This window comes from Monopterus albus, unplaced genomic scaffold, assembly GCF_001952655.1.
Source record: "Monopterus albus unplaced genomic scaffold, M_albus_1.0 scaffold282.1, whole genome shotgun sequence".
In the NCBI taxonomy this organism is placed as follows: domain Eukaryota; kingdom Metazoa; phylum Chordata; class Actinopteri; order Synbranchiformes; family Synbranchidae; genus Monopterus; species Monopterus albus.
This window is the reverse complement of record NW_018128162.1, coordinates 428,510-445,959: the sequence shown is the minus strand read 5'-3', so window position 1 is coordinate 445,959 and position 17,450 is coordinate 428,510. Positions and strand designations below refer to the sequence as shown.

General features: G+C 40.9%; 1 protein-coding gene across 1 annotated transcript in view; it reads right to left on the bottom strand.

The window, feature by feature from the left end:
- Window positions 1-17,450, bottom strand: part of LOC109973159 (A disintegrin and metalloproteinase with thrombospondin motifs 2-like) — a 112,540-nt gene that overhangs the window by 13,549 nt on the left and 81,541 nt on the right. The window contains exons 4-9 of the mRNA XM_020622543.1: window positions 16,047-16,252; window positions 6,769-6,852; window positions 4,928-5,084; window positions 3,740-3,845; window positions 3,329-3,472; window positions 2,496-2,628 (exon numbers count right to left, since the gene is read on the bottom strand). Of these exons, the coding sequence (XP_020478199.1) occupies window positions 2,496-2,628; window positions 3,329-3,472; window positions 3,740-3,845; window positions 4,928-5,084; window positions 6,769-6,852; window positions 16,047-16,252 (830 nt within the window). The remainder of the gene's footprint in view (window positions 1-2,495; window positions 2,629-3,328; window positions 3,473-3,739; window positions 3,846-4,927; window positions 5,085-6,768; window positions 6,853-16,046; window positions 16,253-17,450) is intronic.

Here is a 17,450-nt window from a genome sequence, read left to right as displayed (position 1 = left end):
TGAGACTGAACACTGAAAATAGGAAATAAATGAGAGATGAGAAGAGAGATATCACAACAACAGTAACCACACCTGTATTATAACAATAACAACACCGACCCTGTACTGTGCACTGTACACTACGCTCCACTGAGAAACACACAGCCATTCATGCAAACTAAACCAAGGATGAGAGAAACAAGACTCTCAGAATGAGACAGCCCAATGGTTTAATTTGGTCACAAGGGAGGTCAGAGGGCAGAGGGCGACAAGGTAAAAGGCCAAAAGGTGAGGTCTCAGTGACCTCTAAAATGCCCCTAGACACAGATTGAGGACCAAATTTTCCTCGTCTAATATGAGCCATTTACTACGAGTATACCACCAAAGTAAGCAGCAGTCCAGTATCAGAGGAGCAATGCCCTCCTCCCTCCTCTCCACAGACATCTCTACCCACCATAACCACAGGAGACCTTTGCAGGTTACAGGGTGAGTCACGATCAATGGCTAGGATGTGGTAGGTAATCACCAATGACATCAGACTGGAGGATCCTAAAAGCTGGGAAACATGGAAAAACAGGCTCTGTTCTGGCTCAGCCCTTTCCCCTTGGATGGGAAAGACATTTTTCCAGCCTCCTCTGTTCAGTTATAGTCATGAATGTGCCATTATAATGAAGCTCTTCCTGCCAGTGCTGCAGTGATGCAAGAGATTTGCAGGAAAAGATTATGGTACCGCTGAACTGCACCACAGCTACTGAACCAATGAACCAGTGGTCACAGGGTCACACGGCCAGATTTATTAAGACTTCTGTGCCCAGTTTACAGGCACAGATGTGACACATTCTGCCCTAAACATGCACTGTTTGTATCTGACAGTGGCAGCAGGCTGGAGTTACAGTCTGCATGTGATTTGTGCAAGTGTCTGGTGCAGACAGGATTTACAAAAGCCACAAGTGAGGATGGAGTGGCAGAAAGAAATATGCGTTAACACCCCTGTTATGCTGTGGGTCACACTGACCCATTGTAAAGTTAAAACAACCTGAAAACAATAGTTAAAAGTATTTTATTGGTATGAATCTTCTTCTGCTTCGCTTAATAGGTGTAATCAACATATAAAATGAAAATGATTCATTTCACATATTTGCTACCTCCTGCATGTTTATATTGCAAAGATACTGTCCAGGTAAATTTGACCCTGAACAGAAGGTGTCTCATGTTAATTTATCAACATCACTTCATAAAAAGAAAATATTTCAAAATCTAGAATTCAAGTATAGTATATGTTTTGTAATTAAGCTCAACAAGTTATGATTTCTGTTCTGATCCTAGCAATCATACAGAAATCCCACCTTTCTAGTGCCTATGAACTTTGCTTCACTCACAGCGTGTGTCTTATTGGTTCAGTCTCTGGTTCAGAAATGAACCGCTGTCTTAGGATATCAGACACACAGACCGTGGTCGCAAATTTAATGTAAACCACAGTGAACATTTGCACAAAGCCACTTTCTTAGTAAATATGGCCCACGGTGTTTTTGGTGACTTTAAACCCGCTTTTTCTTGAAATATGAGCATTTTAGAATCCTGCAGAGTAACAACCAAAGTACGACAATGAGTAGAACAGAGGAACAAAGTACAGTAATAAAGAAAAGTAAGGAGCAACATTACAAACAGCTACAACTTCATAGGACAAATAGAAAAAGAAAGTCAGAGAAAACAAATGTCTGGGCACATGTGGGATTACCTTACCTGCGCTCCTGACTGGCCCGCCTTTTGTAGCTGAGGGGAATGGGTTTGACAAGAGAATAGAGGGTAATCTAGCAATGTGTGCAAAGCCCCTGAACAAACCCTTTGACACAATCAAGCAACAACGTGCCACAGTGGCTTCACAGCCATAGAGCGGGGGGATGGTGCTAGGGGGAGATGCCTGGCCAGGTGCTGCAGCTGGGTCAAGCTCGTCTACCATGTGACCTTTTGTGTTTACAAAAATAATGTTTGTGACGGGGTCGTGTAAAGGCACTGTGGCATCAAGTGAACTGTTGTGTCAAGATAAATATCATTTATTATAATTACATTAATAATAAAAAAACAGCTATCAAAACTAATTACCTGCTTTTAAGCAAGATGTCAATCCCACCAGTGGCCGGAAGAGGAAAGCAGAAGACATCAGAAGAATGTGAATAGCTGTGTACTATATGTGCGACTCTCATTTCATTACAATGTAGATCAGAGATAGATGTCAGTGCTGTCTTCAGCTCACTACAGGAAAATGATATTGCTCATAAAATACCTATCCTACAAAATTCCAACTCAGAAACTGACTACATTCAAAGCGGGCCTACCCCAACTCTGGAAAAACTGCAGCATCCCAGTTGCTGAAAAATGCTAAGCTTGAAAAAGTTGTTGGCAACAGTTAGAGAAGTTGCCTTCAGTATGTCCGTCTCAATATAAGTGCAGTTGGCAAGTGTTACTGAACTCTAGCTATGTTAGCAAAGTCAAACCAGACTATGGGGATCTCTTACCGCGGTGCACATCGTGTAGCCCACACCGAAGTCGAAGCGACACTGTTCATTCATGGAGTAGTGAAAACCAGGAAGCTGAGGCAGTGACGGCCAGTTGTGGTCAAAGGGGTCGTCGCGGAGACAGTCATAGGAACTGCAGCAGGAGTCAAAAACAAGTGATGACAGTTTACACTCTTCATTCATTTTCAGCCATGTACTCATGCCACTGTTCAGTTGTAAAATTAGGGCTGTAACTTTTTATTTTCAGCTAATCTAACCATTATGTTCTCAATAATAAGTTGTCCATAAAATGTGAAGAAAAGTGTGAAGAATGTCCAAGTCAATTCCCCAAAGCTCCAGATGTCTTCAAATTGCTTGTTTGTTTGTCCAACCCAAGCTGAAAGATGCTAAATGTACTTTAAAACCAGCAAATAGTCAGTTTGAAAGGTGAAAGTAGGCAGTGTTATGGCCCTTAAAAATGACAAACAAAAGAAATTGGTAACACTTTGTTTATACAGCCACTTAACAAAGGGCTTATAATGTAGTTGCATCAAGTAGCTGTACAGTGATTGTCAACAGTTAAAACACTTGCTATAGTATTACACCTGTGCTTTACTGTACTGTTATTCATTTTCTGTTCATACTGATAATGTTTGTACACTGGCATCCAGTTATAGATGACCATATTGAAAAATACATTAACAAACGCATAGATCTGGGGGGACTTCAAATGTCACCAGAAAAACAGTTGCAGATAAATTTTCTGTCAATCAGCTAATCTACTAAAACCCATGGAATTAAATCTTACTCAATGTGAGAGATATTGTGTGTGTGTGTGTGTGTGTGTGTCTCACTGAAGGTAGCGCCCCAGCTCTTGCATGCTACATCTGGACCAGTGGAAGCGGTGGAAAGCAGCCTGCACCAGAGGAGCCATGATGCTGCCCATGTGCACCTCATCTCCACAGCGGTTCCCCTGACCATCATGCTCCATCCCCAGTCTGTGGAGAGGGGGTGAAGGTAAAGGAGACAACCCAGTGAAGACAGATTGGGGAACGTGTGGGAGAAGAAGAATAACAAGGAACAAAGAGAGAAGGCAGTGGCAGTTCTTTCATCACATACTGGCTGAGCCGACCAATAGGCCAAAACTGTGATAAACGAAGTTTTTAAACGTGTAAACGTGTTTTTTAAGTGACTGCTCTGTCGTGTTTGGCTGTACAGTACCATAAAAACAGGCTTCAGGACATCATTATGGCACATGCACTTACACATGTCCTGTCTCATGGGCCACCACGAAGGCAGAGGAGAAACCATCCTCGTGGTTCAAAGTGCAGCTCCTTACCGGATGGCACATGCCTGTCACCGGGGCGTAACCTAGGCAACCAGGATGGGATACACATCTTTCAAAATTTGCAGACTTTTTAATATATTGCACTGAAACCTTTAGTGAGGGGAAAAAAAAAACCTTGACAATCTTCAATGTCAGCTCTAAATGTGATGGACAAAATAATTTGCTTGGCAAATCAAAGATCATGTTTAATTTCATTTCATTTAACTTTTATTTCGCATTTAATAACATTTATCTTCCACAATTTTTGTGCACAGTTTTCCACAAAATTTACAATGATTCAACAAACCAATAGACCCTGAATGACTGAGAAGGATCAGAAACAGCTAAACTCTTACCAGCTACAGTATGTGCCTTCTTAAAATGAATAGGTAACAGACACAAATGCTCTTCAAGTGTTTACAGCGATCAGTCAAGTTCATATCATCTGATTACTCTGTATAGATTGCCTCTAACTGAATAATATTTGAGCAATATTTTATTCCTCATAGCAGGGAATTCCCCAGTGTGACTCCTTAATAAGTGTCCATATATGTTAGTCATGTCCATCAAAAGACCCTATTGATCATTGAGATGAAATGAAATTAGGTGAACTATACTTACTTGTCTATCTATCCAAAGGTATACATATGTATAGCACATACACAAACAAAGGAATCTGTCACAGACACATTGTGTGCTTGCATGTCTAACCCTAAACTGTCACCTTTCACCCCTGCTGTACATATGCCAATTTCCAGCTCCCTGTGTGCATGTCTGTCCCACACTGCTTTTAATTGTGAAGCTGTGACTGGACCTTCTCTGTCTATTGATTTTCTGCTGCTGAAGGCTGAGCCCAAGGGCAGCTGAAGGGCTTCTGGATAGCTAGGCCACTGCCTTAAGAGGCCTCTCCCCTGGGCCTGTCTGTTAGCCTGCACTCTGCTGCATAGAAAACCACCAACCACCACAGCCACAGTGCACTATGCAGCTGTATGAGGCAAAGGAAGGAAGAGGGGAGATTTCTATGTGTACTTATGAGCCTTAGGTCTTCAAAAGGATGGGCATGCGGATTCTATGGTACAGACATTGTGTACAACAGTATCATAGAGGAGTTCATATCTTCCATTACCCTGCATGCCCGTGGGGCCAAATTCCTGTCGTGTGAGGAAGATGGCATGGTCGTGATACTCAGCGTCTCCTGTGTCCTGCTTCTGCTGCAGGAAGGCCCAGCGACACACATTCTCCAGACTCTGAGATGGGTTCCCCAGTTCAATAAGACTCATAGACTGGAAAGAGAGAGACATATGCATACACAAAGGGAAAAAGGGAGAGGATGTAAAAAATCTAAATAAAACTGAATTACTGTACCTACTTCTTGTTTCAGTTCTGGTACAATCCCATTTTATTCAACCCTGTAGGGGGCAGTGTCATTATATTCTATATTGCCAGCACACCTTGCAAATTGCTGAGCTGTACAATACACTCACACACACACACACTGAGTGAGCCACTGTTCTGACACAATAATAGGGTCCTGTAATCTTGATGTTTTAAATAATGAACAGGAAACTCAACATAGTGCTGCCAATTAACAAGTTATGCACTAATAGTCAAAAACATGTCTGATTACAGAATCTTTACTAATGATTAAATGCATAATACTGGCACCAACGCAAACACCCAGATGCCAGCAATTCCTTACATTCACCTTCACCTCCGAGACTCTTCCTCATTAGGTACCCCCCCGCCCCAGCTACACTGTGTTGTGCAAGTTGTTCCATCTCTTTCTTCCAGTGCTTCCCTTTTGCCTTGGTTTCTACGTTTCGTTGATGTTTTCACACATGCACAATGCACAGCTGAACACAGTGACAAGTGTGTGTAGTGTGAGCATGCTGCAGTGAAGACATATGGCCTGCCTCTGCACAAATGACGGAGTGTGAAGCTTGCACTCTGCACAAACACCCCGCAGACAGCGTACATTACATGTGTGTCTGTGTGTTCATCAAGTGCTTGTGTATGCACGTTTCAGTGTATTTTTTATGATCCTTAAAAAAGTGTTTGTAATGGTGTGTTGTGTCTTCATGTCGTGTTGATGTGTGGGTGCACTTGCGATCAGGGTCACATAGCCAATCTGCAGGCTGTCTGGGTGCAGCTCTGTTGCCACGGTAATTGGGGATGATGGACAGCCGGAGCTCTGGCTGAAGCTGCATAGGAACTGGCCCAGAATGACCAATGTAGGAGTGTGTGTGTGTGTGTGTGTGTGTGTGTGTGTGTGTGTTTCCTGGGCTCCACTGGGACAGCAGACATGTAGAGAGGAGAGGAAGAGATAAGGCTGCAGTGGGGTAAGTGTATCACAGAGCCCTTATCCAGCAGTAACATCATTTGTATCATCCTGTGGGGTAATCCCTGCTCCTCCTCCATTCCTGCCATCTCAAGCTTTATCTCTCTTATGCACTCTCTTTCATTCTCTCTCTCTCTTCCTCACTTCAGCACAAACAGGCAGATAGAGTTACAGTCAGAAAGAAAAGTATGCTATCGTCTGGTCTCGCTGTTTATGAATGAGGGAGGGCTATCATTGATTGTTTATCTTTGCCTGGACTTCCCATGATTCTGTGCTGCAGCCTACTGGGAGGACAGCCGATTGCATAACGGGCAGAGTTTCTGTGTGCTTTTGGTGCTGAACTGTGAAGGCGTGCGACTTGAAAACACTCCCCTGGGACCCTGCATGCTTTTAGTTCCTCTTTTGTTCAGTCCACTGGAATAACAGGCTTCAGGCATCGGTGTGTGCTGATTGTTGCGAGTGTTTGTGTGCCTGTATGTTTGTTTATTAATGTTTGTGCGTGATTTGGCTGTGCTTACTGTAAGTACTTAAAGTAATTCCTAGTATCAAAGCTGGTACCAACTGAGATAAATAGCATCTCCTTTTCTCAGTTGACTTTCCAATAGAACTCGTGTCTTGTCAGGTTTTACCTTGCCGTAGCCCAGCATGATAATCCGCACCAGCACCACATTGATCTTTGCTCCCAAAGACTGGTCATGGTAGATTTCATTCACCTAGAGTTAGACATACAAAAAACATGAGAAAAAAAAAAACATTTCACTGGCAAATATAATAAAATCTAAGATCTAAATAAGTTGCAATTAATGGCTTGATTGATGGTTGGTAATTCTTTATAAATAAAATTGGTAATTCTCTATAAAGTCTAAATATTCAGTTGTAAATATGAATAAAAGGTCAAAGAAATAGTGTTGATATCTTGGGAAATATGCTTGTTTGATTTCTTGACAAGAAGATCAATACCACTCTTAAGATTATTTCCCAAAATGTCACACTATTCCTTTATAGGTTTTGGTCTCTGTTTTTAAAGAGTTAGCTAGAAAATTAAATTGTACAGCAGAGAAAGCCCATCTCACCAACCAGGGAGTCCAAAAGTTGTTCTTATACATGGGTGATAACAGGAGTTAATAAAAGCTCTGTGTGATTTATGAACCAAAAATATGTCACAAATTATGAACTGCTTAAGGATAACTTATTATAAAGTGCGAAATTGAACACAAATCAATAAGAGTGAGAAAGAATCTCAAAGTATCTCTCTAGCAGCACAAGAGACTAGTAGAGCAAACCAAAACTGGAGGAACAAGTAGGTGAAGAACGTGCATGGAACTCAGTTTCCCATGAGCACAGATGGAGAGGAGATGAAGAAGGAACGCTGCAAAGGAAGGAAAGAGTCTATTGCAGAGAGGCAAGGTAATATGTGACAGGGGAGATGCAGAGAGCACCAGCAAAGACTGGCAAAACACACACACACAAAACAAGTGGGGGTAAATTGGCACCGGAGTCGAGGCCTGCTGTCCTCAGTGGCTGTGTGTGGTGCTTAATGAGGCAAAAGGATGTAAAAACAGACAGCCATAATGAGATGGCTGATGGACATGCTGTGGAGAAAGACACACACACGTTATACACACACAGAGGTACAGAGATGAGGAAAAGAACTGCACACGCACCCAGTGAGAGAGGTATGAGACAAAGTTAAGGAACACTAGGAACGGAGAACAGAGACGAAGCTGAGCAGAAAGGAGAGAAGGAGCACAGAGGCACAGTGAGAAAAGAGAAAGGGCTTTGAAGGGAGAGGAAACGATGCATTCTTAGACAGCAAGTGCAGCAAAGAGTTATGAAGAGGGTTTTTAAGTAAAGGAGGAAAAATCTGGAGTAACTTAATGCTCTTTCCCATATGCAATGTAAAGTTAGAAGTTCCAGTGGGTAAAACAATTTGAATTCTAATGTGTTAACCACAAACTGCCTCTAATAAATTCAGTTGGTTACATTAACATATAAGCATGGCTGCAATGTAAAGGCTCAAAAGCTTTACGTCGTAATAGAGGCTTTAATTAGCCCGTGACTCAAACTGGGACTTTCTGACCTTCAGCTATGAAAGCAACAGAGCTTTTAGATGAGGGAACAGAGGGACTAATACTTGGGGATAAAGAATTGTAAACCAGCACAAGTGCAAAAGAGTTTTGGGGTTGCTTTTTGAAATACTGGGGGGCTTGCAAGAAAAAAAGGTCCAAACTGATGTAATAAACCTGAGACTGAGATACCCTGACTTTTAATCCCTTGTATGGGTCAAGATCCAAAAAGCCTGGATGCTTTCCAATGTGTGTTTTGTTAAACCGTCCCCTCAGCACATCTTTGAAACTGTCTGATGTCTCCAAGCCAGAATTAATGAGTCATGAGCAATTTTCTTAGACTTGAGAAAAGTCCTTAGACAATTCACTGTCCTGCACAACACCTACACAATTCCCATAGGACTCCTTCACAACTGAAAGACATTTGTGAAGGACTTTGTATTTTTTTTTTTTAATTATACAAAAAGGAGGTGATATATCTCAACGGGATTATGCTGGTATAATAACAACCAGTACAATCAGACTGTGATACAGTCCGTGGTACTTCACTTTTTACATAAGTACTAAATAAAACAAAACACTAAAGTACATGCAAACACAATACATTTAAAATACTGTATACATGCCTTTCACAAATAGCAGCAAAATGTACTTAAATACCTAAAGCATTCATGTAAATAAGTTGTCTTCTGTTCTAGTCTGTAGAAGTGTAGGTGAATTTAACAACAGCTCTAAAAATGCATCATGTTTCATAAACTGATTATGTGTTTTACATATATGATATAATCCTAATTTGCAAAGGTATCAGACATACAGGCAACTGTCATTGTATGTAGGGGGTACCATTTCTTACTGAAGTAGCATAAAATGGAAACTCCCAAACAAAACTCAAGCAACTTAAAATTGTACTTGGAAATCATCTTATTTAATTTCCACTACTAAATGTGATGCACAACATGCCGGTGGCACCAACCTATGATAATCATATAGGACTGGGTTACTGTCCTGAAATGGTCAGAGCTTTTGAGTGTGGGACACAGGAGAAGATGGAGAAGTTGTTTTAGCGCAACCTTCATTTTCATGTTCTGCATGCTTTATTCACACCTTAAAAAAGACAGAGTTGCTAAGCAACCACCAAACAAAGACAGAGTTCTGTTGTCTCCTCAGTTTAACCCTGTCTCAGAGTGTGTGAATGTGTGTGTCTGCCGTTTTCATCTTGCCTGTCTGTCTGGCTACCTACTGGTATTTCTGCCTCTCATCTGGTAATATTTGTCTCACTCCCTCGTTATCTTGGCAGGCTGAAATATACATGAGGAAGTGACACACAATGACTCCGTGCGCGTGTTTGTGTATAAGCGTATTTGTTTGTCTGAGATGAAATGGACACTTGGGTGTGTCAGTTCACACTTTGCCTGATCCAGCCCGTTTCCTTGACAACTGTTAAGCTAATTAGGAGCGGTTGACTTCCAAGTGACCTCAGCACCACATTTTCTGCTCTAATGAAACACACACAATGCCGACTTTAGCCTCATGCACTTTAATGCTTGCATACATTTGGAAACTTCACACACAGATGCTATACACCAGAGGACAGATATGCCACAGCAATTCGTAATCCTATACACACCCACATATTCACTGAGATGTGCTTTCCCATGCGTGCACATATAAACACCCAACACACACACACACACACACACACACACCCAGAGTCCCTTGTTAACAACTGTACAGGCATGTCTCTCATTAATGCTGCTGGCTGCGCGCTGACGTTCTGAAGGGTGATGCCAGGTGTCATTATTTACCACCTGGGCTACATAGCCCGGATTTGTCCAGCTGTGTGTGTGTGTGTGTGTGTGTGTGTCTGTGTGTGTCTGTGCAGTAGGTGATGCAGGCCTAGGGGTCAGCAAGGCACAAAACCATTACTGTCAGATAAATAATACAGCCATGGCCTGTCACTGAAACTAAGGAGGAAGGTAGGACAAAACTAGCAACACGAGGAATAAAGAATGATATTAAAGGCATCATCAGTAACTGTTTAATCATATAAATTATATGCATTCAAATGTAAAATAAATAAAATGAGGATTTTGTTTATGTGCATGATAACTGACAATATATGCTTGTTTCAGTCGCATTTACAAACAGAATGCATGCAAATGAACCTTTAGCAGCATCAGAAAACAAATTCAGTTCTGCCATTGTTGGTCTGTCAGTTTGTTGTTGTTTTTAATTTCAGTGTTGGGTTACAGGCTAAATTAAAACCTGAAGCAGGAGAAAGAAGGTTGGAAAAGTGACAAGTTGCACATGTTAGAAAAGAAAAAATGAAGGGGCAAATAAGTGAGAGATAGTTGAGACCGTCGCTGACGCCTCAAACCCTCGAACAGAAACAAGCTGTTCTGTTACAGAGCAGCAACAGGTTGCCGCCATATCAGCTGCTGGCACCTCATCCACAGGTTCACACCTACATGGTACCTACTATATCAGAACAACAAATTAGGAGAGAATGATCTATTTCTGTCTGTTTCCTTGTTTGCCCTTACTAAGAATAAAGAATACAATATAAGCTCACATAGCCTTACAAGACACTGGGCCACATTCACCAACTGTATTTAAAACCCACTTACAATATTTTCACAAAGATTCTAGCATTGAGCAATGTTTTCTTATCTGGGATTTGTTCTTAGGTAAGAACAATCTACGCACACTCAGGTGCACACTTACATTTGGATGAAATAAATAGTTATTTAGTTTTCTTCACTTCTGCATTTACATAAGATTTAAATTACAATAACAACTGTGTCATTATTAGCATTTCTTTAATATGTTTTCACATTATTTTATAAAGCATTATGGTCTTTTAAAATGAACAAACAAAAAATTATAGCATGCAATTAATTGCTTACGTTTTAAAGCTTAATTGAACTGTTATAAAGTGATTATTTGTAGCTTAGAATTAGAAACACATTACTTAAAAAAACAAACATGTTTAAGTGCATATCTTTATTACAGTTACTTTCTTTAAGTGTCTCGAATATTTTGGCCAGTGCTCAGGCCGTCTGTGTAAGTGTTTGGCTGTCCACTACTGCACACATGGAGGTCCGCTCAGCTGACGGCACACCCAGGAGAGCTGTGTACGGCCCTGACACACTGGTCCAGCTCAGATAACCCTGGGCCAGACTGTTCTCCTCCACTGATCAGCGTCTCTCTTCCATGCTTGTTTTGTTGCCTCAAATTTGAGATCAAACCATCTTTTTACTTCATCAGTTGTGCGCCCTTCTTCTTTTACAGTGTTTACTGAACGACTAAGAGCATCCCATGCATCTGTTTTATTTTATATCCACCACTGACGCTACTAAATATGACAACTCGTTCTCTATTCTCCACTTCATAGCTACTCCAGGTTTTCTTCGGTTTGGAACTTGTTGCTTCATCATCTTTAGATTTTCATTGTAGCATTCCTGGCTTCCTCTGCTTCTCTTTTCTGTTTCTGTGTGAGATTCCTGTGACCTTTCTTAAGAACAACCTATGAAGAAAACTAAGCTCGTTCACACTAACTGTGTAACTGTGTAATATAAACCTGTGCACATAGTGCTTCATTCTTTGAGCTCATGTATTTTAATCAACTCATCATGTAGAGTTGGCTCCATTAAACAGGCAACGATCATTTGATGGTAAACATTTTGGAAGTATGCATTAAAAACATTCTCAGCTGCTGATGAGACAGAACTGAGTCATCTAATAAAATCTGGCTAGCCTGCTACATAAATTAGATAAGACTTTGGACAGCTTCTCTAAATCATTTTTGTTAAGACACATGGGAATATTTAATAATTTAATAAAAACTGAGAGCCAGAATCTTAGTCTGGCTGTGCTCCTTAAATATCTGTGACACTTCTGGCTAACAAGGTGTCTGTTATTACCTGGATTGCCTGGCCTTTCCCAGCTTTTCATACAACTTATTATTATGACTTTTTCCTCTGCCTCCTGCGGCTTTGGTAGAAACCATTCTGAATGATTTGCGCCACTTCCACACAGCTCTTATAGAAATGACACCTATAACATACTGGAGGTATGAAGGTGCAGACAAAATACACTTCAGTGTACCAGTATTCATCTTTAAAATTAAACATGCACATGCCCACACTGTGACGCACACCTCCAACACACACAAACACACACACACCTACCTCATCAGCAGTGAGTATTCATACCCAGAATGTGATTAGTACTTTGCAGCACCTCTCTAAAGGTCTCTGTTAATGGGCGAGACACACAGGTAGACAGACAGATCACCGCTGGCTACTCAGTCCATCACCACCATGTCTGCCACAGGAAGATTACTGCACAGTGGCCTCCACTTGGCATTTTTACAGAATTTACCACAATAACACTGTAGTTACAACACTGTGTGTGTTTTTTAACAACCTTCATTGTTTTAAAGGGTGTAACGATACACATAAACCTATATACAGTTTTTTTTAACAAATGGAGGCCCTCTAAAATATGGCACATGACCCACATCTATAATATTATCAACGCAGTCAGAGCTATTAAATTTAATTGCTAAAAAAAAAAGTACTGCTGTGTATGTGATATGAATCACACATCAGTGGCTAAAGGTTCATATTAATACCACAGAATAAACTTGGCCGCTCCTCAAATGAGCAATGATGAAACAAGTTCTTCAAATTAAACAACAAAATAATTCAGTGTTTTCTGTTTGACGCCCATGTGGGCTTAGACAACATTGTTGTTCAGTGTTCCAAATGCTAGAACCATGACTTTTAATAAAATGATTGATGACATTTGGTTAAAGGAAACCCGTGGAGAGCCTGACCTCTGGAGGCATTTTTTGGCATTCTGGAGTTTTTCAGTGTGGTGATAACAGAAAAATGCAGCACTGCAAGAGCAAGAACATAAAAAACTGTAGCGCAAGAGCAGGAAAACATGAGATCTTGCAAGTAAACATGGATGTAAACAATGCAGGTTTCAGACTTTAAAGGAAAAACGGTTTGCCCATGTTTCATGTGAAAGGAAATACATTTATGTTTGTGAAACCTCACAGAATTGGACAAATGTAATTTGTTCAGAAGAAAACTCCACAGCAGCTTTTCACTGTAAGTACTGTCTACATTGTTCATGTTTGTCTGCTACCGCAAATCAAATTTCCAATAAAGATCTGAACTGAACAGGGCACCTTCAAATTACACGCTAGTCATGATGAACCAGTTTTGACTGTTGTTAGGAAACAATATAAGTCTCCCATGTCAAGTCACACCTTTGTTAAAATAAATGTGTAAAAAGTCAAAAGTCTTGGAGGATAATGTGAGTTTGTGTGAGATCGGAGGTTATCAAGTCAGTCAGGATTCTTCTTGTACAAATATGGAGGGTGGGAACTGGGATTCACAGAAGTCTTTGTCCTTAGCACGTCCTCTCACAATGATGAACTGTTGTTGTTTTTTTTGTCTCCAGTTGTCCAACTTTAAGTAATCTGTCTCTTCAGATCCCTTTAATATCTGTTCACTTACATAAATCATTGCAAATGAAATCTCGAGGCAGAGAGGGTCCAGCCTTTCTATCACGATGCAGGATTGCTCTATTAATTGCCATTCATTTCACCTGCACCAGCTCTCTCATATTATAGTTGTTTTTGTTTTGCAATGCCCATGTCTGAGTATTTTTAAAATATTTCTGCTTGAGCATTTTGACTCATTAATAGTTTGTAATGAGTCACATGCCCAGACCTATTCTTACTGCATTGATCCAATTCACTGTGGAAGGGAGGTACATTCTTGGGAAAGGAGTGGGAAGCAGAATTACCAACACACACATCGACATATTTTTTTGCACACACTGTGACTCTCCGGCTGAACTTCGCAGACAGGATTTAGCAGGTTTCTGTAGGAGTGCTTTGATGTCCTGCAGACAGCAGCCCCCGCTGTTCCAGACCAAATTATTCACCTGAACCTTTACTTCAACTTTTAAATCATTCAGTGAGGCAGAGAGAAAGATACATATAATAGTGATAATAATAAAATAATATAAAATAATAATAATACAGTAGATTAGAAGAGTTAAAATAAATGCTGAGAAACAATACAGATATGCAATAACAGCCTTTTTAAGTAACCGTTTGTGCCGGGGAGACATTATGATGTAAATATGATGGTTTCACAATGTTCAAATGGTGCCCTTTGGTTTGTATTAAATATAAAAAGTAAAAACAATATAAACAGTTAAATTAGTAAACACTACACCCTAACAAAAGTTGTATCCATAAACTAATATCTTAATTCTTTCTAGGAAAAAACAATAAAGTGTTTCTTGTTTTATGTCTTTCTGTGTGGTTAAGCAGTGGCACTATTACAATAACTCAAAGACCTGTCCTATGTGCCTTTAGCGGAAACTTCTGGAAAATATATCTTTAACCTGCATGTCTTAATATTTCTGTCATCACTCAGGTTATACTCTGTCTTTTCTTTTTTTTTAACCACTGTTGAGGATTTGTTACCATAAACTACTCAAGTCAGGCAAAAGAGCTTCAGTGTAGAGTGAGTGTGGAGCGAGTCAGTTCTGCTGAGCAGCTTGGCGAGTGAGAGAAAGACAAAGAGGGAAAGAAACACACACACACACACACGCACACGCAAACACAGCGAGAAAGAGAGAGAGCGCACCCATCCTGAAGTGAGCAAAGCAAACTTTCAAGAAGAAAGTCCCCTAGTTGCCACGCGTGGGAGGCAGCCCTTATTTATTTCTGTTTATCTGGCTGTCAGTAATTTATTCCAAATGTGCTGTTTAAAATACTCCTTCCCCCTCTGTCTCTCCATCTCTTCCCCACAGATTAGAGGGAGGCTGTGGCAGGGCTGAGTATTCCCTTCTCCTATATTGTCTAACAAATATCTAAAAGGGGAGGCAGAGAGCACAGCGGCTCTTGTTCTTTCTCGAGCGCTGAGCTGAGACAAAGAGGCGTGGCAGGATTTGTTGCTGTACGCTTGCACCCGCTTAACAGTCAGAGATTGCTTCCTTGCGCAGTGGGTCACAATATGAGCAAAAGCAAACAGGAGCATGCACACAAACAGATGTGGACACACACACATGCATGCATGTATATGAATGCGTTCAAACAGCGCTCTCACTGCAGGTTTAATTTGCAAAGATTAAAGTGTGCCGTGCGCTCAGTGTCACTCCAACACACAAGCATACTGTATGTACACACACACATAAAAACACCTGGGAGTGCGAGTGCTTGCCTAAGTGTTGTAGCCTGGAGCACACTGCTTGCTGTATCTGCAGTTCTGTCTCTCTTCTCCTTGCACACACACACACACACACACACACACACACACAAACACACTCACCATGAATGATGACATGACATAAAGCCTGATGAAATGATATGTGGGAGCCCCTTCAGAGCACAGCGCTCGCCTAACACACACACACACACAATGAAATCTCATCATATTCAAACACAGAAGAAAGGATTACCCGTGGCTGATTGCTGGATGAGTACATGTAGGAAGGGAATTGAATCCTCATACAATTGGTGTGTGTGAGTGTGTGTGTGTGTGTGTTACCCTCTTCCTTTGACCTCTCTCTGACTTGCTTCCCATTCAACTCAAATGGAACAGTTTGCCAATTTAAAAACTTCATCTTTTAGAAGACAACAACTCACGCTCTTGGACATCTGGGAACTGCTGTATGATGTGTGTATGTCAACACAGATTCATGTTGATGTGATACACGCAATCTGTCCGATTTCAAGCCGTCCAGTAACCCTAAATAGCGGATTCATCTACTGCTCTGTCTGTGTGTGTGTGAGCCACTTGAACACTTACAATGTTCATGAGTGTGAGCAGGTACTTTTGAACGTGCTCCTTTTCATGAAACTGGACCACCGAGTCGTCGACACCCAGCAGCACCTCGATGTTGTAGGGCCGGTCCAGACTCTGTCTGCGCGTTCGCCCTGCTCGAGTGTGATTAATACTCTGCTGCACACCACGGTACAGAGACTCCAGGTCCATCAGACCACCGAGATCAGCACCTAGAATTGAAAAAAAAAAACAACAACACACATTTAGCAAAGAATGTAACCAAACAAGGACATTTGAGGCACTGAAACTGGAACACTTGCATATAAAAATACAAATATGTTGTGAAGGGGAAAACAAGCAACTCCTTTCCTTTTTATTGGGAGTGAATATTTTTAGACGGTGGTGTATAAATCTGATTTAACAGCATAAATAGCTAATTCAGTGTAATTCTTTTCATGAATGGGATATTTTAACACCAAAAGGATGCAGTCTGCAAACTAGGCCAGCCAGCATGACTAAGTGGATTAAACTGAATTATCTGTGGTCACACACAACGAGGCTGTAAAGGCGGACTAGTGAGTAAAGGAGTATTTAGTGTGATGATGTTTAATGTCCCCACAATGTCTGTAGTCTCATTTAGCTACTTGTTAGCAACTGTCTTTTTAAGACATGAAAGCATAAAATAAATCAAGTAGTTACTGATGTATTTTATGTGGTAGAACAAAATGTGACAATGTATTGGCCTCCTTATTTCAGGCATCTAACCAAAAACCCATTCAAAAAACCCACAGACTTTTGTGTGAGGGAACTCAAAGTGCAAAAATGCTAACTCAGTTCTGGGTTTTAGAACTCACTACTCCATTACTGTTAGGTATTTTTAGTCAGATAGATATTGGATAGATACTTTATGTATTAGAAATGTTTAGTGGAGATAGGATGTCTAGTTAGACTGTTAAATGCTTAGGCATGCTTATGAGTTTCTACAGGGTACATCTGGTCAAGGATAACTAGAGAGAAAAGTTGATGACTGTCAGAAGACAGGGTGTTTAATATTATTATTACGACGTGTATAACTGTAGCCTTAGCCATAATATGTTCTTATGTTTAAGCCACGACATGTACTAGAGGTCGTGAGAATGTTTTTAGCTACACACCACTTAATCAACAGAACACACATACACACACACATTGATTTGCTTCATGTTATGACTACTGCTATGACCAGCTGCAAAGCTGGTAACCGAGACGTCTCGGTTGACGTTTCTGTGTAGTATGGGGCTAGCCCAACCGAGGGGCTATAATGTATAGGCCTGGTGGGTTCAGGGTCTTTCATCTTACATCTGCCTGCGAGCAGTTTGGAGGTGCAAGATACCTGAGCGTGTAATGTTAATTTTACCTGTGATCCTTTGAATAAATCAGCACTGTTTT